The sequence below is a fragment of the Callionymus lyra genome, chromosome 2 (assembly GCF_982586985.1).
Source record: "Callionymus lyra chromosome 2, fCalLyr1.hap1.1, whole genome shotgun sequence".
NCBI lineage: Eukaryota > Metazoa > Chordata > Actinopteri > Syngnathiformes > Callionymidae > Callionymus > Callionymus lyra.
Genome location: NC_141819.1, coordinates 26,095,501 through 26,119,959, shown reverse-complemented (window position 1 = coordinate 26,119,959; position 24,459 = coordinate 26,095,501). Strand labels below are relative to the sequence as shown.

Genomic DNA, 24,459 nt, shown 5'->3' with positions numbered 1-24,459 from the left:
CGACGTCAGATATTAGATAATCAAAGACAAGCATGTCTGGTTAAGTTACATAGAGTCATAGAAAACAATCCCCTACTTTATACATGTGCTAATGTTTTCGGGATTCCTTCTAAAGAACAGCTCAATGCTGTCAAAAGAAGGTTTCCTAATAGGAAACTAATTAAATACAGGAGACAAGTAATAATTTATTCTGTGTGAGTTATGTATTTTGCTTGTTTTTAGTCATGTAGCTCCTGTTTGCTTCAAGAATAAAATAGTTCAATTTTATTGTGTTGTAGATACATCCATCAAAAAAAATTGATATGCTTGCTGCATATATTACATTGATGATGTATTTATTTAATATACATACAGTATATATCATTAAAAAGAACATCTTTAGTTTCATATCCAAGAATATTTTTTAAGCTTTTTAAAAATTTGAGCTCTTCTTATTTAAGTTTACTCTTAAATTACGCCTTGCAAACAAGCTATTCTGTCTTGTAACATATTGAGAAGTATATTTTGTGCTTAACCCCCCAGGCTTAACTTAACCCTGAAGTTGAACCCATAGAGAAATGTTCATGTTTTTTTTATCCAAATGATTCAATTACATTGATTGCGAGGTTGATGTGACCTCAAGTGTACCCACGCACTGACGGTGCGTACATGTATGAGTCACAACCTCAATGTGTTTAGGAAAGCAATATCAAGAGCTGTCGTTTAGATGTCATTTAATTCTTATCTTGCGTAGGTTATCTTAACCATGCAACCGAAACCTGACCCACGTCAAAACTCTGGAGCGAGAGCCAATTCACTGCTGCCTACCGATTTTTTCAGTTCAACCAATTCCTGACTAGCAAAGCCAGGGATTTTCTGTACTGGGGGGGGGCAAAAAATTGCATCCGTTATGTAAAGGAACAATTAGAACCTTGTCATGTTTTAAGTTAAAAATGATAAAATAATGATTTCCAGAAATAATATCAGTTTTTTTCCTCAAAATAATAAGACAGCATTTGTTAAATTAATTGAAAAGAAATTGGACAAGAATTATCTGAACTCACTGGTCAGCTTGTTTGCATCTGCGATAACAATCCACACTCCTTGAGGGTATCATATAAGGGCCGTAATAGTTAACTCATGATGATGTCAATGTTACATAATATTTGTTGGGTTACTCCAGGCAAGTTTTTATATGTTGCTGCTGCATGTTTTACAGGGTTTTTTTTGGAGCAACAACAACAAGCTCTTTTCTCCAAATGTTATTCTACTAGCCTCAAAAGGCACATAATCGTATAAAGGTTACCATTCAGAAATACATTTGGCGAAATATATTTTTTGGCCAATATAAGTACCTTTATATTATATACCTTAATAGACATTGCAACTAGAGCTATGCATCTATTTGTTGACGAAGGGCATACGAAAACACTTGCCATTTAAAAAAACTCCATTACCTGTGCTTTTCTTCAAATGTCACAGTTTTCTTCCCACATACGAACCTTCTTTTCTTCCATTTACTCCCACAGTAGGTGTGTATTTGTATGATTAACTGAGAGAATCAGAGGGTTGTCAGCTGCATCATATACATTAATAAAACAGCCCTGTTATGTCCTATCTGCGTTATCATAAGACCACCTGCTCTCATGCAGCCCCCGTCTCCAACCTGTTCAACCTCTGCTTTCTCGTCCAACCTCTGACTGCGTCACACAATCGCTGTGTACAAGCTGCCACAAGATATCTTGAAATATCCATTAAATGCTAAAACAGACATGTTTGAGTTTACAATCCTGTCTTGTAGTAGTGTTGCCACTTTGAGGCGAACTTAAATTTAAAGCCGATTTATTGTCCCCATTGAAGTACATTTAAATGTCATTAGAAAAAAACAAACCTATTTAGCAAATATATGGAAACATGATGCAAAAAAAGCACTGCAATAAACTCGTTTTTTTTATCTCATAACATATCATATCAAATAATTTGAGTCACCTTGATTCAAGTACATGTGAGAACCTGTACATAAACATCTGGATGTGTTCCTCTTGCAATACCTGCAGTTATGCTTAAAGGCTAAACCAAAAGAATGTGCTGCACTGCTTGTGCGAACCAATCAGGAGGTGGTTTTTCAGCCAAGTATTAAAAATTGGCTTAAAGTCTTTGCTTTTTCCCGTATTTTCCCAGCTGTAAATCTTAACCTTGGCTATGATTGCTCATTTCAGTAGATATCTGAGACAGCAATTTCGCAAAGTGAAGAAAAAGGTGTGTTGTAGGCGTAGAGTGAGGTACTTGGGCCTTCAAAGTAAGGCTGTGTATTGGCAAGAATCTGGAAATACGATAAGTATCAAGATACATGTGTGACGATACGATATACAGGTGTATTGCGATATATTGTGATACTGTAGGGACAACTCTATATTGTTTCTTTTGAAGAAACAACACTTTTTCTGGCTTTTACAAGAAATAAATTAGCAGATAGTTTCTCTAATCAAGTGTAAGTGCTTGTAGGAAAGTGCTTATATAGTGCTTATATTAAAAATGCACAATAAAGTGCATTAACATTCTCTAACAACCTGGAGCAACATGCAATATCCAGTACCCATCAGTGTTGAACTTTAAACTTTGAACTTTGTTTTAAAGCCAAAATGAGTCCAAACATCAGCTTTAAAAGTTGCTGTAACCTGGCGTATCCTTTCTTTTTCACTCATTGCTGCTATTTCACCAGTTTTTGTGGCTACTTTGGCACAGAGAAAATTAATGTTGCCAACTAGAGACCAGAGGTTTAATTTGCATCACACAAATGAATTAATATTTGACTGTTAATTGTAAAATAAAACATTGAATGATTGATTCATTGTCTTTTATACACACCCTATTGTAAATCTAAACCATAAAATAAAATTAAACTGTTATTTCATTTTTTTTATATATATCGATCCAGTGCTGTTAAATATCGATACAGTATCCCGAATAAAAATATTGTGATGTATCATCATATTGATATTTTCTTACACCCCTACTTCAAAGGGAATCAAATAAACTTGTTTTAGAACAAGCATTGCAGTGTATCGCTGCTAGTGGAAGCAGTGCAGGGCATTATGTTTCTGATTCTTAATCCCAACCTCTAGACCAGGGTTTATAATTCTTCAAGGGCCACATTAAATTATGTGAATGTTGTTAGGGGCCGTCAAGCAAAAAGGAAGACGAATTAAAAAAAAAACACTTTTTCCGAGTTAGCTCATTTTTAACTACCAGTGTAAACATTTCATAATATTTAAGGCCATAACTGCATGGCTCTGATTTGCTCTGGTGATGTTGGGTATCTCATCCTATCATTTGGGGTCCAAGACCACCATGGTGAATTTCAAAAGCACTTGTGTGTAGCATTTGCAATGTTAAGTGGTATAATATGTTTGTGAAGACTGAATTAATTAAGACGTAATATTATTATAAGGCAAATCATTTTACTCTGCTGGTTTTCTTTACTGGGGAGACAGTTGTGATCATGACATTCATTGAACCTTGATGCATATAATATCCTTAAGGGGCTATGATGAAGGTTTTAAGGAAAATGTGACACGACATGCTATGTTCGTATATATGTGAAGATGAAGCTCTTAGTCGAAAGTCTAGAGAGAGTAGTTTGTTTACTACATCTCAATTCAATTTGACCTAGATGGCTTTCTTTCACAATGAGTGACCCCGTAGGTCCTTACCCCTCATATTTTCATGGACATGTTGATGCTCTGATAATAACTCGATCAGTATTCTGCCTCACAATGGATTCTTTTAATTGACCTACTTCTGCTTAAGGCACTTTTGATCCGTTTATTTGTGTTCCACTTTTGGATATATTCATTTGATAAGACAATGTATTGCAAAAACTATGATCATGACATTTTTATTCGTCATATATATGCAGTGTATATATATATATATATATATATATATATATATTTCTTAATCCCCATATGTTTTTCACGATGTTCAATCAACTGCTTCTTCCATAAAGCCAACAGGAAATTAAAATTAAATTAAATGGGTGTACATTTTTTGCAAGATTCAATGTTAATAAATGTATCATTACGTCATTTATCAAATCAAATGCTATGATACTCTTGTGTAGAGGTACATTCAGTATAAGTTGGAAAGGAACATAAACTAACATTTCCCCTTTTTTCTAAATGAACGAACCATTATTATGCTATATCTTGAGACCTTGAGGTGGTTATACTGTAAGCCATAAATACAGAATTTTTTTTAAACGTTTAATATGATGCAGTAATTATCAATGTCTTTCAACATAAAGGACTTTACAGTAGTTCGACCAACCATGACTGACATGACATCTATCACAATTTTGCAGGTTGCTCGATGGGAACACAGAACACGAAAACTGTCCAAGTTGTTTGGGAGTCCCTACTTGGCCTGTTACTTCTTGGGCTTCGTCATCCTTCTCCTCAACGTGTATCGCAGCCACAGGTGAATCACACGTCCTCAACTCAAAAGAATGGGCAATTTGAAAAAAGTCAAAACCTGACTTTATCAATAGATCAATATACAAATGATCTGCCAGTTCTTGCTCCATTCACGCTGATTTATTTTACTAAGATTTAGGGGTGTTTTGAAGGTATTACTTTATAAAGTCCTCCTGCGTTTGAAATATCGGCGAATGAGAGGTTACGAGAGCGGAGTCCATTATGATGTAATAATGGCTTCACTCCTCCTCCAGTTTATCACTCCTCCGCTTTGTTTATACAACGAGTCCCTTGGAGGTGAAGACTTCTGGGATTGGGATTAATGGCATTTTCTAATGTAAATATTTCAATGAAAACAGACGGATACCGAAGAGTACAATATAGGCCCAAGATCAATTTCAGAGTCGGTTAAAACTACAACTCAGTTGCCCATTAATCAGATAACGAGTAAGAACTTGAGGTAATTGAATTCGGTAACCGTTTAATCAGAAGAACATAAGATAGTTTAGGAACCTGTTACTTACATCTTAAGGGATCTTAAGGTTTCTATTTGTTCAGGCTTTTCCTTGATTTTCTGGAACTCCTGTGTTGTTCTCAGTATTATCTTGATCTTTAAAGTATGTACTTTTTTGAATATTGTTTTGATTGTTTAAGCACTTTGTGACCCTGTTCTCGAAAAGCGCTATATAAATAAATATTACTTACTTACTTACTTACTTACATGCTTTTTGTCAATTATTTCTGTTACGTATCATATGCATGTGGCAATGAATAAAGTGAACAAATAGACTTATTTTTTTTATATTAATCAGTGTTTGAAAATCAAATAAAACTCGCATGTTATCTGACGTCGGATAAATGACAAAATACATTTGCCACGTACCACACATGAGCCCATCATAGAATCATATAAAATGCTGATTCCTTTGCATTAACAAGCACATCATCTTTTTACAGTTTCTATCTTTCTGACCTTCATTCACTTTGATTCTCTATAGTGGTCCTTTTCGCTTTATCTTTATTTCTCTCCCTTTCCTGTCCTTTCCAACCAAAGACACAAAAGAAATCAACACGACCTCCTACCATTGACTTTTACTCGAGAATAGAAGACATTCACTTTTTTTTATCTGTCTTCCTAAAATACATGACTGTTGCTATGCAACCAGACTTTTGGCATGGCAACTCCATTGAAAAACAAATGTTGGATGTGTTTCGTTTATAGGAGTGTAATTCATGAGAGACAATAAGAGCTAGTTTTTTTGTGATTACAAAAAAAACCCATTAGGGGCAGCACACTGGAAAGTATTTAGACTCCATCATATGCCCATGTGTCTCGGAACACTTTTCTTTGGTTTTACAATTTTCTTCCGGTCCAAAAGCCATTACTATTCTAGACAGTATAAGAAAGATGAGGATAGATGGATAGATGGTAGGATAAAATAGATTATACCTAATCATTTCATGTAATTACAGCAAATCTAGAATAATAATCTAATCTAAACTCATACAAGACCAAGTTTGTAATATTATCCTGGATTCCTCTTTCTTAGAGTTTCATATTCTTGATCTAAAAGCCACTTTTTAATGGACAACTCTGTGATCACCCCTTTAAGACTCATGGTATTAGTCTTACTGGACATTAGTATCTGGATGAAGTCCACTCTCACTGTTGTAACAGAAAGTCACCTCAGACACATCAACAACTCATGACCACGGGTGTTGAACATAAAGTTCACCACCTATAATAAAAATATGAATATTCTATAATATCAATACAGAGTGTGCATTTATACAGATAATATTTTATATACCATGTATTTGAACTGTTAAAAAATGGCTGTACAAGCTAACTTAAAAAAGTTAGTTTGTTCAAAATTTAGTAAAAAAAAACAAAAACTGTAGCAGAGTGGCTTATACAACCTACATTTCTGACTATTCATATTATTGAGTTGAAGCGTGAGAGGTGTCATTTGGGGCATGAGTGTTCCTGCTGAGGACAACTTGTAGCTCCAATCTTCTAGAATTGGGTCAAGTTCCATTAGCGTCTTTCTGTCCTACAATCCCTGTTCTGTAATTAAGTGTTGTCTACACTGTAATTATTTGAATTTCATGTAATATTTCATCCATTTGTTGTTTTCTTTTGTGTCACCAACCCTTTTTTTCCTTTTTCTCATTTTGCTCGAATATTAATTTGATGGTATGTTCTATTTTGTTTGTGACCTGATTTGACTAATTGCTATTTAATGTCACGTTATATATTAAAGGAATATTTATTTTTTTACTGCATGTTACCTGAACATCCTCCACTGATTTATATTTGTTTTCATCCAGTCCTATTGTATTGTAGAATTTATTATTCATATTATTATGTCAATTGATAAGGTGACTTACGATGCCAGATAAGATGAGGAAAAGATTGTGGATGTCAACACTTTTATAAAGGCTTCTAATGAGATGAAAACTGATGTTGAAGGAACTGCTTGTAACAGAGCATTCCAAGATCGAGCCTCCAAAATCAGATTCCTACTTCCTGTTAACTGTAACTGTTTGGTAAATATACTTGGACCTCAACTTTTTTTGGCCCAACGTGTCTGAATTTCCGTTTTGACACCCAGATTTAATGTAATGTATGCATCCCTTTTGTGTCTGAAGAAAAGTCATCAACCATTGCATTGCTGTGATTCTCGTCCCAGTCTCGCGGTTTCATTCCCTCCTCTTTGTTCAAGACCAGAGTTCTACGCAGAAGGACAGCGTTTCGTAATCAATGACTCCCCGGAGCATCATTATCAAAGCATATCATAGAATTGGTCATTCCCCACACTTCGGATTATGACCCAAAGACCTATTTTTCCATCTATTTTTCAATCTAAATCCCAGCAGTATGTCCTGACTGACCATCTTACTTAACAGAAAGCCCAGCAGTGGCTTTTTGTGTGTCATGTCGTCGACCGGTTCACCGCATCACATTACACTTTTTGCCCCCTCTAACAAAAGAGACCACGCCACAGGACTCAATGCAGACGGACAGGAACAATTTTCACTCTCTGAAAATACTGTATTCTGACAGAAAGCAACAGGTGTGCCTAAACGACAACATTTTCCTTTAACCAGTGTGTGCTCCTTTGTCAGGTGCAAGTAAGCATTCAGCAACAAAGTCGGTTAAACTGTGTGGCCCACTGACCTTAACAAAATTGATTAGACTTGTGAAGATTTCATATAAAATTGGGTCAAATATAATGGGGGAACACCATGTTTTCTGTGTCACACAGAGAGTTGGGTTTTTTAAATGTAGTGTAATATTGAATACAAGTCACTAAAATGTTGTTTACATAATGTTACATAATGTTACAACATTATAATGTTACATACAAAAGCCTGGCCAAGCACTTTTTTACCATTTCCTGTCACCTTCACCATGCATATCACTTAAACTGGTACCTTTACTAGTCATAGCTAAGTTAAATCTGTTCTGTAGCATCGCTATATTATTTGTACAATTATATTGCAATTACCTGTAGCCTGGCTACAAACAGCAAATGAAAGTAGCAAAAGAAAAGTGGTAAAGTAGCAGCATGTGAGTAAAAGGGAACATAGGATGTTCTTCCTTTGTAATTCGTAAATAAGCGATTTCTGGCCAAGCCACACTTTTTTTTTTTAAATTGTAGTTTATTGTGTAAATAGATGCATAAGTGAGGCCTGATCCGCTATAGATAAATAACCTGGTACATATGTATTTGATTGACTGAACCCCATTTTATTCACTAAACCATTTATTGTGCCTCCATTAATGAAAATGTACACCAAAAGAAGAATTTAAAACGCCAAAGAAATGTCATCCACTGAGGTATATTGAATGTTTAAAACATGACTAAAACTCTGCACTGATCCTTTTAAAGATATTTTTCCCACTCTTGTTTGGTGAAGAGACACCATTAACAGCTACAAATAGCTTTTTTATTGACGTAGGTGGACTTACTATGTGTGTACATGGGGGAAGAAAAGTAGATTCAGTCGTTGATACGACTATTTTTGTTGCCCAGGATCAGGATTTCACATCTTCAGGCTTTAAATTTGTCTAAATATGATGAGGATGAGGATGAAAAAGGAGTGTAGTTTAATCATGTCCTAGATCCAAAACCTTACTTGACCAAATAAAATAGCCAAATAATCCTGTATTAAAAATAATAATAATAATAGTCATAATAGTGGTTATCCATTTATTTGAAGGCTATAATTCCATCTTTTATGGCCCCAAATCTTATTGAAATACAATTAGTCACTCTTAAAAATCAAAAGCAGTCTGTTAATAATGAAGGCTTTTCTTGCCTCTTTCCTGATGACCTTGACTCGCTTGCATAAGAAGGCTTGTTGAGGTCACGCTCCAATTTGTTCAGGATAATGAGGACATTGTTTTCTCATAATCTTCTCATAAACGCCTGACGTATGACTTCTGCTTGTTTTTCTTACAGCGGAGAATCATAGTTAACGGTTAAATCTAGTGTAACTGATAATTAATCTGTTTGTTTCTGTTCTAGAAGTGATCAATATTATATTCCTTGTTTTTTACACTTCCATGAAGGAGTACCGGATGATTCTAGAACCAGCATGCTAAATGGGTTTTCTGTGAAGCTCACCCAATATTCACACACGAGCATTAAAAGGAACTTGACAAGGAAAAGAATAAAGATTGGTGAGGACCAATGATGACTCTTATCTACTTGCAAAAAGTGTTGCGAGTGGTTTCCAATCTCTACAGAAATCACTGAAAGACAAAAATACATTTTTCCAATTTCTGTTGTATTCATTATAACTGTGTGAAAGGTGTTTATCTCAGAAAACACATTAGAGTGGGACTCAAAAGCTTCTTTCAGTCCAAAGAAACAGGCCTGTAAACTACAAAAATAACAAACTCTATATGAGACCAGAGGAAAACTAGGCTAGTTTAGGAACCTGTTACCTAAATTCTTTTTGTCAATTATTTTAGTTACATAAGGTGAACAAAAAGACTTCCTTTTTTTGATATTAATCAGTGTTTGACAATCAATAAAAACTCATATGTTATCTAACGTCGTATAAATAACAAAATACATTTGCCACATATCACACATGAGCCCATCATAGAATCATATGTTTTACTTCCAAAACTCCCAAAACTCCTTTTTTTTAAACTTCATATTCCTGAGTTACAAAAGCTTTTACATTGGCGCACTAACCTATAATAATTCACAAGCACGTCATCGTTTTACATTTTCTATCATTCTGACCTTTATTCACTTTGATTCTCAATAGTGGTTCTTTTGCGCTTTATCTTTATTTCTCTCCCTTCCAGCCAAAGACACAAAATAAATCCACCACTCCACCCACAATGCCCAAACCCAGAATCACAACCTCCTACCATTAAATTCTACACCTACTCAAGAATGGAAGACATTCACTTTTTCTATCTGTCTTCCTCAAATACATTTCTGTTGCTATGCAACCAGACTTTTGGACTAGGCAACTACATTGAAAAAACAAATGTTGGATGTGTTATTGTCTTTCCAAAATTACACTCCAAAAAAAGAAGAGCTATTTCTTTTGTGATACAAAAAAACACCCCTTAGGTGCAGCACACTGGAAAGTAGTTAGACTCATCGAAAGAAAAAAAAAACATTTTTCCAATTTCTGTTGTATCGATTATTACTGTCTGAAAGGATTTTATCTCAGAAGACACATTAGAGTGGTACTCAAAAGCTTGTTTCGGTCCAAAGAAACGAGCCTGTAAATGCACAAAAATAATATATAAGACCTTCTTGTTCCAGGGAAACCAGCCAAGGGCTATTATGGAGCCCATTTTTCTTAAATCTCTTTATCTAATTATCTGAATTATATTACATAAACTAACCCATCATGTTTCAACAAACACATGAATTAACTTTGTTTTTCTGCTGTCACAGCTACACACATGTGAGCGCTGTTAAACATTATGTTAGAAATGGCATTACTGTATGCTCATGACTGTAATGCACGTACAAAACTATATAGCGTTGGTCAATAAAATAATAAAAGCCAACCATGTTGGGAATTGCTGGCATAAGTTGGCTATGAATAAACTGGACATCACCACACAACACCAAAATAGCCATGGAATAATAGAATATAGGTCAAATTGTTTTGGTTAACAGAAAATTGTCCATCATTTTTGACTCAAATGTTTTCTTTCTGTGTGAATCGATGTTATTCCTCTTGAAAATATAACTGAATATTCATGTGGTGCTTAACTCTCAGACATGTAAATCAGAACGACCTTGACCCCCCGGCAGCCCATTGAAAACTATGTCAAAACAGTTCCCAAGAGCAGTCGGACATTATTTGTAGTTGTCCAACGAAAAAAAAGTGGTGACTAGATTAAATTGATGATTCACTTTTGACTTTAGCCTTGTGCTCCCATCCACGCATGAATAAATCCAGTTTAAAAAAAATAATTCTCTGCAGCATGACCGTGGCGATGAAGGTCCAGGCTCGGTGGGATTTAATGGACCAGACGAGCGTTTTCTATTCTGGTGTGGTTTTACTGGTGGCCGGAACCATCCTGGTCGTCACTAGCTTCCTCGCTTTGGGATTCACTGGAACCTTTCTAGGTAAGTAGTTAATCTAAATAAATGTTTCAATTGGAAACAACATCTAACATTTTGATGACCAAGATATTTTCAATGTAATATTTTTACATGAGCTCAGTATGTGAGTATCTGGACTCATACGAAAATGATTATTCAATTTCTTCAAGTAATATTTTTAATAATCAAATCAAAAACGTAAGGTAAGGTAAGGTGAGGTGAGACCCGAAGGTGACATTATTTTCATCTCATGATAAAAAATCATCTTGAGATAATACTATTGTGTCGAGATAAACAAGGTCAATGGTTTTTAAGAGGTCGGTAAAACAGTTCCTTCCATGAAATCGGTAATCGTGGGAAAAAGTCATTATAGACTAACATTTGATGGTAATTCAAAGTATACAGGACATGCAAAGACAATTAGATTTAACATGAAATAAAGTTAAAATGACACTCCTGAAAATAGTACTTTCATTCTGGTTGAATAAAAATAATTGATAACGTCTTATCTAAGTTGTAAAAGAAAATATTACATAAACATCCTGAAGTATTAACCTAATGTAGAGAAAAAAAGCTTAATAATAAAATCTTCATAACACTTGTAATGATTGTAAAGTATTTAAATGATGTTGTGAACCATATAATACAAAAAAGGCAGCACTTCAAGCGAAGTGCAAATGAAGGCACTAATGCGCATATATATGAAGCTGTTAAATCAATAACGTTAAATGAAACGTAAAGTCTTTCCACATTTGCCACAGTAAAGACATCAGTGTAGATTCACTACATAAAATGTACAACACATGCTGTAGTAATAAATAGATATAAGTTAAACCTGACGTGAACACGGAGAAGCTAACAGAATAATAATATATAAAACAATATACCGTAAATATCAAAGATTTATGACATTTGGAACGTGACATTAGATGAAGTTTACTTACTTTTCAATCTCTTTCGTTCTAAATCTTCCGCTACTTGTTGCTTCAGTCTCTCTGTGTTTCAACAATAAAGTCCCCGAACTTCGATCACTTCTGTTCTAGATACTAGTTTCCCAAGATATTGTTTTATCTCGAGATAAAAAAAACAAAAAAAACATCTCACCACATTTATGTCATGTCACAAGCTTCAGTTTCTGGTTATGGTTGAGTTACATTTGGCTGTTTGCCGCCTGAAAATACATGAAAGGAAGAGTGTTGTCACTGAGCGATATATGCGGCCGTTCACCAGAACTCAGGCTTCATAACAAACATTGTTATCGGTAAATGGCCGCTCCCCTGTGGTGACAGACAGCACCAGACGTTGTTTTGATTTGAATCACAATATCTCCACCAAACTTATTTTGCTCTAAAAGTATACAAAATGTTATCCAGTTTCCTCTGGCATAGAAGGGTGAAATTGAAAAGTTGACAAGCGTTTTTTTTGAGACAAAAGGGCAAAGGAATATATTTTTAAACAGCAACAAAGAACTTATAGACCATATATTTAAAATAAATTAAGATGGATAATCTAAAAAATAGAGGTTGTCTAATGATTATAATGTTCATATAAGTACTTTTTTGTATCATGAATCTCAAAAGTTGCACTTTTTGTTAAATAGGTGCCTTAATAAGTGAAGGGAACATTAATTGAGCTGACGAATTGTATAATACTTTTAGTTTTGCAGGAAACACTCGTCTCAAATATAGCAGAATGTAAATGACTTTAACAAGATCTAGTTAAAGGCATTAAACAACTTTTTATATATATAAAAAAAATCCAATTTATCTGCCACAATATTGGATTTAATTGAAAAAGGTTTCATTAAATAAGATGAATTAGTTAAACTAATAACAGATAATAATTATTATTATAAATGGACACGACTGTGACTTGACAGTGTTCAGTTTCTGGGTCACTCTTTAAAGTGAGTCATCTCCAGACTCCTCCATCACTGTCCATATCGCTTGACTGAAGGGGTTGTCCTCTTTGAATCTACACCCGATTTCACTGATTCTGAAAGAACTTTAGTATAAGGATACTAGTATTTAGTCGTAGTAGTAGTCACAGATAATAAGACGGACAGAAAATGAATCTTTTGTTGAAGAAATAATACATTAATTAAATAGTAAAGGAATGAAGATGGATGTTAGCAATTGGGAAAGCAAACTGTAACGTTAAAGAGCCTGTTTTTATCATTTATTTAGAATCATTTTCAAGCAATGGCAAGTGCAGTTGAGCCCCAGCTTATTTGTTTCATGCACATTCTTCTGAATGAGATTTAGGACTTAGGAAGGACTCTTTAAACTCAAAACTAATTTGATTTTGCACGTCCCAGTCAAAGCGCCCTCGCTCTGCTACTGAGTAAATCCAGGGAGTGCCAAAGGGGATCTTCATCTGATGCCGTAATTGGAAAGCAGATGTTTTCATGATTTTGCACTAAATGATGACTAATTAACAAAACTAGTATCGTAGAAGATATTAAATCATTTTGGTCGTATTTTTCATTGGTCTTCATGGCATGAGACTGAATTGAAATAAAATAAAATAAAAACAGGGACATGTAATGTTTTTCTATAAATATAACAAAGTTATCCAATTTACAAATATACAAAGGTAGCAGAGAAAGAAAATCTTCTTTTACTCCGAGACCTGAATACAACTGAGTCAACTTCTAATTGTAACGTATATTGTAGAGTACATGTACCAGTTAAGAGAAACCATAATCACCTTTCTCTAGTTTACAATGAACCTTAATAGAAGTCAGCTATTTGGTTGTCGGTCAACAAGTCTACAATTCAATCCAAAATCTCTTCCGCCACTACTGAACCTCGGGATAAAAAATATAGCTTTATTTATAATATTAAGACGGGTTGTCTTCTTTTGCATTCTAGGATAATGAGAACATCCACATCAACAGGAACCAAAGGGAACTTGGTTCGGGTATTCTTTCATTATTGATAATAATATCAATCATATATCAACTTGGTGTACTCACAATACTTCAAACTAGAATTACTTTAAGGTATTTCCAACTTGAAAGTTTGTTTAATTTGAATGGATTTCTGCAAAACTCTGTATGTTACCTTACCTATACCTGTGATTCCCAACCAGTGTGCCATGGAAGACTAGCCAATTTCATTCCCAGTTGCTACTTCAAGAGCCTATTTACACAGCCCTGATTCTGACTGTATCCTTTTTTTATTCACGTGGCACTGATGCCACCTGAAACTTGCACTTTTTTAACACACTTCACTAAAAGTGAGATTTTTTTTTTGCTTGCTCTGCATCCTCGACCCTGTTTTCTATTTAAATAGTTTTCAAGGGTTGGCAAAGTATGTTTGATTTACAAGCTTCGATTCAATGCAGCAAGACGCAGGCGATCAGTTATCTGGTTGGACAACATCACAAATGGGTGGACAGAAAATATGTGGTTTGACTTAAAAAAGGTTGTATATCACTGGTCTATCAAAATGAATCCCTCCTGCCCTAGTTACTCTTTTTTCACTATCAGCGATTTGTGTGAAATGTCATTAGAATTTGACCCCTCGGTAGCTGAAGCTACTTAATTTATATATATCCAGAGCAAATATTCTGTCCATGCCCCTGACTACACTTCCAGTGTGGGTGTTGTTTTTTGGCACCGTGGGTCACGGTGACACAAGGTGTCAGAGTGATGGAGCTGAAACAAAGAGCCATTCACATCATCATTGAAAGGGTGCAAAAACAGTGACCAGCTGCCCCTGGAACAAAAACTCATGACCCATTGATCACAGATCCACCCTTCTAAACCACATTGCTTCCACTCCTTCTTATTTAAGTGCAGGTTGACCATTTTCATAACCGTATTCTGCACTGACGCTGGAATATGAGCAAGAAATTACTCTGCTGTTTGCCATTCAATGTGAACATATTGCTCGGAATCCTTTTTGCTGGTTTTCTTTCCCTTTTAAGACATTTATTTGTACAATTGTTTGCCCTACATAGTCGCTGTCTTAAAATGAGAATACATTCATAATAAGTGTTACACAACTTTGGAATGAATTGGCTTGACTTGGAAGATGAAAGAAGGTCAGCCGTGTGCGTGTGCGTGTGCGTGTGCGTGTGCGTGTGCGTGTGCGTGTGCGTGTGCGTGTGCGTGTGCGTGTGTGTGTGTGTGTGTGTGTGTGTGTTTATCACATCACATATGATGCAGGTTATCATCATGTTTTCATTTCAACAAGGTCACATTTTCTATGTAATCACTTTTCTAGTTCAGTAATAGTCAAAAACTCACATAACCATGGACATATTCAACATCTTTACTATGACCTATATTTACCAACATTTAACTTAAGGCAGTGTAGTTTTGTAATTATCTGCTTTACAGTGGTATGCACAGGTTTGTGCACCCCTTAGGAAAATCTCTGAATCAGTTTGTCACTTGGTGAACTTAGTTTTGAAGCAGCAACCTAATTTTAACATATGTTATACCGTATGGAAACAGAAACATCTCAGTAGTGAAATGATTATTATTAGTCCAAAATATTTTTTTAAATGTGCATTTAAGCAAAAATTGGCATGTGCATAGATGTGGGCACCCCAAAGAAATCATTCCATTAATACTTAGTAAAGCCTCCTTTTGCTGCAAGAACAGCCTGTAGACGCCCCCTGTAGTCACAGAAGTGTTTTTGGGCCCATTCCTCCATACAAAACAGTCTGGTTTCCTGGCTTCTGTGTGCAGACAGCCAGCTTCAATCCATCCATTTTCAGTGATGTTAAGATCTGGGATGGCCATTCCAGAAGATTGAACTTGTGCTTCTGCATGAATTCCTTGGTGTATTTTGAACAGTGCTTATGATAGTTTTCCTGCTGAACAATCCAACCCCGGTGTAGCTTCAACTTTTAGAGATGGATAGATAAAACTTTATGTCAGATTCTTGAACATTCTTGTCGAGAATCTGCTGATATTGAAAGGAATTCATGTTGCACTCAACGTTAACAAAGTTTCCATTCCCTGTGCCAGCCACACAGCCCCATAACATGATGGACCCTCCACCATTTTCACAGTAGGCAATAAGTTCTTCTAATGAAATTATTTATTTTTTTCGCCGTGCATACCTCCCCTTGTTCTGAGCAAATAAATCTCTCTTTTAGTCTCATCTGACCAAAATACCTCTGGCTTGTCCAGATGTACTTTTGCATACCTCATGCGAAAACTCAAGTAAGGCTTTTTTGTGCATCACCCGTCCAATGAGCTGGATTGTCGAAAGATTAACAACTACACCATCAGTAGCTAGATATTTATCTAGTGGAGGTGGTCTGTGGCTTTTCTGTGACCCTTCTAACCATCCCTCGCCTGTGCCTTTCCTGTATTTTTTATTTTGGCCACATCTTTCCTTCACAAGGACTTCTTTTGTCCTTCTATTTCTGCACTCCATTTCTGAGTGTGGAGACAGACAGTCCAAACCTTCTTTATTATTTATTGTACCCTTCTGCTAATGCATGATTATGAATCATCTTCGTTTTTAGGTCAGTGGAGAGTTGTTTAGATGCGCCCATGTTGCCACTCTCTTAAAAGGTGGACAAGCACAGCCAGCCATTACCTCGGTTGAACAACCTTTTATATGATTGGTTCATGACTGTCTTTGTAATTGAATTTTTTGCTGCAACCTGTCACCTATAAATCTACACCGGTCTTGAAATGAATGTGATCAAAAGGGTGATCAAACTTTGCACATACATTTTTTTTACACTTTATTTTATCATAATAAAACTATGGCGTGATACTCTACGAATTTTGGTCTGGAAAACAAACTGGTATAAAGTTAGAGCAAATTATCATTACGTACCACTGTAGAAAAGTGCGTAATGGAGGAAAAGCCTACATACTCAAGTCTTCAACATTTACTGTTAAAATGTCAATATAGAACTATAATTATATATATATACTGTATATACAATATTTGTGTACTATGGTCTGAGTCGGAAATTGGTGCCTCTATTGTTCTGCTCAAAATTACAGTATTTTTTATTTATTTATGTGTCTTTTAAAGGTCTTGTACTTTTTTTCATTTTGATGTTTCATTTATAACTCCACTTTAAGGGTAAGATCATACTGTTTATTTTGTTGTTCTGAAACAATGACAATAAATAAGCACTACTTAAAATCAGTCAAATTGGATAAAGAGCGGAAATTCTTTCGTTGAAAAAGCGTTGAGAAGAAGTGGTCTGAAAATCTTTACAATAGGGAACATTTTCACAGTTAATTAATCCATGTTTTTTTAATTGTCTAGGTGATTATTTTGGTATCTTGATGGATAAGAAGGTCACATGCTTCCCATTCAACATCATGGAGAATCCAATGTACTGGGGCAGCACTGCAAACTACCTGGGCCTGGCGTTCATGTAAGTCCTCATTTGTTTGAAAAGTAGTTTGCTTCCTGCAAACCTTTGGTTCAGTTCTCAAAAGATTTTGACATAAACACGTCCTGGCTGGTTGCTACGGAAACATCAAATGCATCGCTGAGGTAGGATGAATGGCTGGAAATCAGCAGCTCGAGGGTTGTCTGGTTCATTTGTTTCCCACATGAAGCGTTGAGCACCACTCTTTTCGAGGCAGTGATTTGAGTGGCCTATTTTCGCAGAAAGATCTTGCATGGCCACCGCTAGTAATTTGTGAAACTCTGCAACCCTTTTTATTGCACTTTTCAAGCCAGTGTCTGCTTGAAATTGAATAACCAAACAAGAGTTCAATAGGGTTTTACGATGAGAATTCAGAACCTTCCTAAAGCCTAATCTCTAGAAATATCATCTGTTCCTTGTCCTGAAAGTTAATTAAAAATGTTCTTCTGTTTTCAGCCATTTTAACAGAAATCAAATGATTGAAAATCTTCTTTTTCTAACAATTAAAGTGATGAAAAAGTTTTGAGAGTGATAATTTGACTTTATCAGGTCGACTAGTTAAGAGATTTTTTTGGGAAAGCATTAGGTGCAGAAAGAAAAGAAAGACACCGTCCCTACCACAATTTCATTGCTTTGTTGAAGCCAGTCCATCCTTCCATGACGTAACCTCAAATCAGAGGTCACTAAACTGTGAATGGATAAACGGGTCACTTCGACAATCACCCACTTTAAGTTTTTCTCGTCATGCATCAACAGATTGATTGTTCTTCTGTTCAACTTATTTTAAATCTGGTTTTGTAGTTAAATTTACATTTGAATCTACCAGGAGGTACACTAGAATTGAGTCTGACCCTGGGTCATTCTAAAAGGATTTGTCAAGGTGAATAATAGATGGAACATTTATTTTCGTCATTTGTGCAGAATAAATAATTGTCCTCGCAGTGCTTTGTCAAAAAGAAAAAAAAGAAAGAAGATTGATGATATAAGACTATAAAACTTTGCTAAAAAATTGTGCTAGAAATCTAGGAACAATGGGGCAATTATTATTCAAAATTACAGCAGAACTATTACACAAGAGTGGCTGCGGTGAAGATGCTTTTAAACTGCTGGATTTCATCGATAATTACTCTGCACGATTAGTCATGGCTCCCGGAGGCGGTTGACAAGTTGATCTTTAACAGCATTGCCCACAAAAATCACTCTTAACAGCCACAAAGCATAGTATTGAACTCTCAATTTGACTTTTAAATTATATTAGGAAACCAGATAACCAATAATACTGTTGCCCAACTGTCGTATAGACTATTAAGAATAATAGATTATATGTTTTTGAACCGTGGGAGGCAACAATAGTGTCTAGAAGAAACCCAGACAAGCGTATGACTGGAAAAACTCCTGACAGAAAGCCTGTTCTGATGGGTTTCTCCGAAAACGAAATCAAATTATGAAATTACCTTCCATCTGCTCGATGTTGTGGAACCTCGACGCTGTCGGCGTACGTGTGTACAAGCTGACTCACAATAAAAGGCCATATGGAAACACAAAATTCACGGTGCATAATGTTTGTGCAGACACCAGTAACAGCATGTCGACAGTCGACTTGGCAGATGATCTTGAAGAGATGCAGTAAAGGAGCAGATGCTAGAAATTCTGTATCTACGATATTGAAGATAAAGGTACTTCACGCTCAACCTAACGTCAATTAACACATTATTAAGTATTTCTAGTGCTCATATGGCAAATATGTGAACTCTGCTTCTTTTAAAGGAAAAATTAACATGAGGTTGAACACACTGTGAATGTGAAAAAACCTTGGGGTCAGGTGACAAAGTATGTTGGTAATGAACCGAGCCAGAAATACACTGTTACCTGTCACTGTCACCTGATGAAGAGCAAAACCGACAACAAGACTATACTCAAATTACAGGTGAGCACTTCATTAAGAGGAGTAAAGATGTGAATATAGACTAAAATACACATTCAATAAAGAGCCATAAATGGAGCTAAAATAGATAATGATTTATTTATTTGTATTTATGTATTATTGTTATTGACAACCCTACGAACAAAAACAACATCATACTCAAGAAGAAGAAGTGTAATTATATACTTGGTATATACCTGGTAAAAACGAAAGATCGATATTTACCACAACAGAAAAAAAGTGAGAACAACAATAACACAACCAAATACATGGGCAACAATATAAATAATCAGAGAGACAACGACAAAAACAATTTATTTTATGAGTAAACACGGTAACTACAGCAGACACAGAAATGAACATATTTAAGGTAAAGTTTTGTTGTGAAATAAAAAATAATTTGAATAAGAGGCAGAAATAATAAGAATGCTCTTCTCTCTGCTCCTCTGATCTCTGTTAACCACAGATTAAGTGACGAGACCGACGAGATGATACCGAAATAAATGCATGAAATGATGTGGTGGAAAAACTCAGATTATTGTTTACTCAGGAACAAGCTGCGTCACTGCTCCAGGTGTTTCTTTGGGAATTTAGGTCAGTCTGCTTTTATTCTTCTGTACAAGACGGTCTTTTTTTCTCGTTTACAAGTTGAATGCTGACGTTCCATCTTTCAGACGAGAGGAAACAGCAGAATTACTTGCGTTCACGTAACAGTTTTCATCTGCTTACATGTCCTTGGATTTACTTTCTGTCTAATTTTCTTTGTCGGTGTGACAACTTTGAAAATACTTTCTTTCTTTGATACATGTTGCATTTCCAGATGTTTGAAGATCACTTCTTAGTTGTTTGTGAATCATTGATGTTTATGTTGTTTGTTTTGTGGTATTGTTCCAGCGGTGCCAGTCCAATTGGTCTAGTCCTGACAGCAATCGTAGCAGTGGTTTACAAGTTTGCCATCAAATTTGAAGGGTAAGTCTATTTTACCTTCAATCTGTATCTAAAACTGGAAAAGCACTGAGACGGTGAATACCTCTGACAACGGCCTCAATTCACATTACTTTTTTTAACACAGAGCATACAGTCAAATTGACAAAAACAAGTTCCTAAATTTGAGAATCATTTAAGATCATGGCAGAGGCTTAGTTAGAAGACCAGGTCGTGATTTAAACTTAGGACTTGTCTGTGCATTGTTTTAACCACTGCTCCACAAGTCACGCTCACTTTTAATGCATTCTTGAGATCTTATGTAGTTAGTGACTTAAAACAATGTAGAATGACCAAAACTATTGAGCTTTGTCAACACACTTCAATTAAGTCAATTTATAAGGGTTATTTGATTGCATGCCAACCGTTTTCCGGTTCCTAATAGTTCCTAAAGGAGCTGGAAAGTCATTATTTTTCAAGATAAATTCTGTTTTTTAATTCTGTCTACTTTAAATGTGAGTTTAAGAGCCATAAGAGGTTTCTTGGAGGAATGGCTTAGCTGCTATATACAGTGAAACGGTGTTTAGTGAAGCTTTATTTATTTATCTTTCAAAGCTGTTTGAAGAAATGTTTTTTGGTTTTAATTAACAAATTAATCTCTTTGTTTGTATCGAGTTAAGAATGTTTTGTTTAGAAAAGAAAAAAGAAAGAAAAACAAAAAATACATCCAAATCTTTATATAAAAAGTTGAAAAATTCTATATTCAAATGTAAAATTCCCACCAAATCTTAAAAATAAAGGCAATTAAAAAGGTTATTAAAATATATGGAAAATGATGTTATTTCAATATGGTTTTCATTTAATTCTGGTGAAAAAGGGTTCATGTCCGTACAGAAAAACAGACAAATGATCATCGATTTCACAAGTAGGTTGAAACACAGTCATGAAGTGAAAAGATACAGCTGTGTAGGAGCTTTGCATTTTGTAAATTGATCAAAATAAACAATTATAATTTATATTTTTGAAAGGATTCTTAGTTAACAGCATTTTTCACACCTGCCTATAACTTTAGCACAGTACTGTATTTCTAGTTGTTTTTGTGAGCGAGGTTGTCAGTGTTGACTGACCTACTTCTGAAAACATTTTTTAACAAGTGCACGTGTGAAGGACACAGATGGACACACACCTGCTGCCCCGTCGCAGGATTTTATGGCGGACCTTACTGGTCGTGTTGCTGCTCTTCTTCCATGACGACCAAATCGCTGTCCACTGACACCTGTCAATCAAATGAGCTGGTCTTCGTCCAATCAGCTCCTACCAACAACCCAAGCTGTGCGTCAGAGTCTGTAATGCAAAAGATTGTGAGAGTCTTCTCAAAGAGCCCCTCGCTTATCCTGAAAATTATAAATGACAAAGATTTGATTCGATTATAGTCATTGGTCGAGCCTAAAATTAGATATAAATTATACTTTGGGTGATAATGGGCAACGGATCGATAAACATAACCGTATATTCTAGTCTCGTGAAGACTTGTAAATTATATTTCACATCGAATAGTAAGTATTCATTTTAAATTGATCCTACCAAATGTAACTCTGTTATTGATAGTTGTATTTATTTAATAATCATCTTTGTTTATATTAATTTTGGCAAATGAGAGGTTATGAGAGCGTAGTCCATTATGATGTAATAATGGCTTCACTCCTTCTCAAGCCAGCTGTAATCACGCCCCGCTTTGTTTATACAACAAGACCCTTGAAGGTGGAGACTTCCGAGATTGATGATACGCGACAACAAACCTCGATGCCTGACCAATCACAGCAGAGTGGGTGTGGTTATGCAAATATTTCAATGAAAAGAGAGTTTTGTACAAACAGACACATACTGATGATACAATAGAGGTCCAAGATCAATTAAAGACACACTTAAATCAACACATTAGTTGAACTTTAAGCCTCTGCCTCTGGCTCAATTGTTCAATGAGCTTTTTATCTTCTGCTTAGAGAACTCCTAAGCCACTTAAAAGTGTTCCCTGCCCATAACTAATCTCAATTTAGGAGCTCTTTACATCCATGAATATTTAGGAAAGGCTTTGATCTTAACTACAATCTACTCATCACCTTTTTGGGAAAGCATCAAGATTCTAAGAATTATTTTTGGAATTGAGCCACTTTGAGAAAAGCTTTTCACGGAAGACGGAAGAAAAGCCAAACAAAGACAACTCCTTTAGGTTCTGACTCACACTAGACTTTCAACTCCAGACGTGCGTGGAGAGCTTCAGCTGCACACACATGAATGAAAATGAAAATAAATTACTGGGATTTTCACATAAAATATTAATGATGAAACTAAACAATCATTTTGAAATGTAAAAATAAAGTTTCTTCTCTAATGATGGAAGTTAATTTAATTAATTGAATCTCTCCACTTTCATTTCCACTCATTTTTTAATTTAACACATTAAATATGTGGGGGAAAAAAAATCAATTTTCTTATATATGACAGTTTTTACTTAATGTCATGCTTTAGCAAGTGTTGCTGCCAACCTGTTAAGAGCTTTGTCTCTTTGTGTTGGCGGGAATGTTTGTGTTTAATGTCATCCGTTATCACGTGACCTAGTTTCAGCCATATTGCCAAAACTGACTTGATAAAAAAACTGACTTTTTAAGGAAGAAAATAATGCATCTCATCTCTCCTTTCTGCTTCAGCGAACCCAAACTGAGACCTGGTACCGAGTGGTACGACATTCTTGTCTGTGATTTATTGCCTGATTATCTGTTTGTTCCGCTGTATTTACAGACCTTTCACTGAGCACATATACCGGGAGAGAAGTCGCCAGCGCAAGCTTGAATGAGTGCTTCCTGTTCCTGCCGGGGATAACTCACAGGACTCAATTTTCGGATTTGACCAAAAAACGAATAACCGCGGAAAGCTTGGGTGGAAATTTATAAATTGACTTCTCTGTTCCACTGTTTGAATCTGAGGACCTCCTATTGGACATCTGCTGCATTTCGGTTGAATTAATCATGTTGTTCCATTATTGCAGGTAACTTTTAAAAAGGGTAAGTTTATAATGATGGTCGTTAAAAATAACATGTTTTTGTAACAACATTGTATGTCTCCGAGGAACATAAAAAAGACATTTCACAATATACGTCTTGCTTCGTTATATAATCCTTTTATTTCACGGCGGTGCTTTCAAGCAGTATCCAATAAACCCATTTTGTGTGTCTTCTTGTTTGAATAACAAAAGGATGAGTCAGTGCTCAGGGCCATTAACATGTGTTTGTGTTGTCGGAAGACAAATAATGGAAGCAAGAGCTATAATCATGTTTTCTCCTCTTGATTGAAGGACCATTTTTCTCCTTCTGAGTCTGACTCGGTAAAAGTCGGAGAGGATTCTTTGTGCTCGACAGCATGTGGTATATTCTTGTTGACGTACGTCCGCTCCACATTCACGTAGATTTAAAGCCAACCTGATCATATCAAATGCCACATTTACAAAGATGTATACAGAGAAACAGTTAACAGTGCATGTAAGACGGCAGTAAAACGGCTAGAGTATAAATTCACAAGCCTTCTACCAAGTCATTGTCAAGTTCAAGCCGTCGGCTTTAATTTCTGAACATTTCTTAGTGATTTGATATTCTGTCATTTCTGTATTTCTTTGATTCATTGAGGCCAAACTTAGGTGCAGCATCTCTTTATCAACAGGCAGCCGTTTCTTTTTCTCCAGCTTTCTTTCAGTGCCGCCTATTTTTCATGTTCCACTGTGCAATATTCTAGCTGTCTGTCTCGCTCTACAGCGCCACCTGGAGGCCAACATTCCGGAACAGTACTTAGATTAGATTAGATTGACAGTGGATCAGACTAGATATCATTTAAACAACAGTAGGTGAAGAAGAGTTGTTTGATCTCTACCGTAGGAGAAATGTGGATCCTTTATAACCTCCCTAAATCCACATGGAACTCCAAAACAGAACCTAAATCTATCTATCTATCTATCCGTGATTTATTTATATTATTTATTTATATGCATTTCCCAAAATAGTTGTTGATTAATTACATTTTTGTTTTGAATATGATTCATGTATTGTTTTTTCCAGGGTCCTGAAGACGCCACATCATTGTCTTACAGTGTTAAAGCTATTAGCTAAAAACACGACAACCTGAGAATAGTTTTTTATTTTATTTTTTT

At 35.5% G+C, this 24,459-nt stretch overlaps 1 protein-coding gene across 3 annotated transcripts in view; it reads left to right on the top strand.

Annotated features, from left to right (window-relative positions):
- The window catches only part of pemt (phosphatidylethanolamine N-methyltransferase), a 29,265-nt gene extending 5,854 nt beyond the window's left edge, over nucleotides 1-23,411 (top strand). Inside the window, exons 3-8 of one of the 3 annotated variants that reach the window (XR_015710453.1) lie at nucleotides 4,343-4,458; nucleotides 10,929-11,074; nucleotides 17,305-17,416; nucleotides 19,888-19,931; nucleotides 20,232-20,306; nucleotides 23,061-23,411. Coding sequence is in view for 1 of the 3 variants with exons in the window: in XM_087782875.1 (XP_087639001.1) it covers nucleotides 4,343-4,458; nucleotides 10,929-11,074; nucleotides 17,305-17,416; nucleotides 20,232-20,306; nucleotides 23,061-23,115 (504 nt within the window). In the remaining 2 variants the exon portion in view is untranslated. Of the gene's footprint in view, nucleotides 1-4,342; nucleotides 4,459-10,928; nucleotides 11,075-17,304; nucleotides 17,417-18,984; nucleotides 19,090-19,180; nucleotides 19,341-19,803; nucleotides 19,932-20,231; nucleotides 20,307-23,060 lie in introns of those variants that run through there. The other 2 variants (XR_015710454.1, XM_087782875.1) reach the window with 2 other exon arrangements.
- The last annotated feature ends 1,048 nt before the right edge of the window (nucleotides 23,412-24,459 follow it).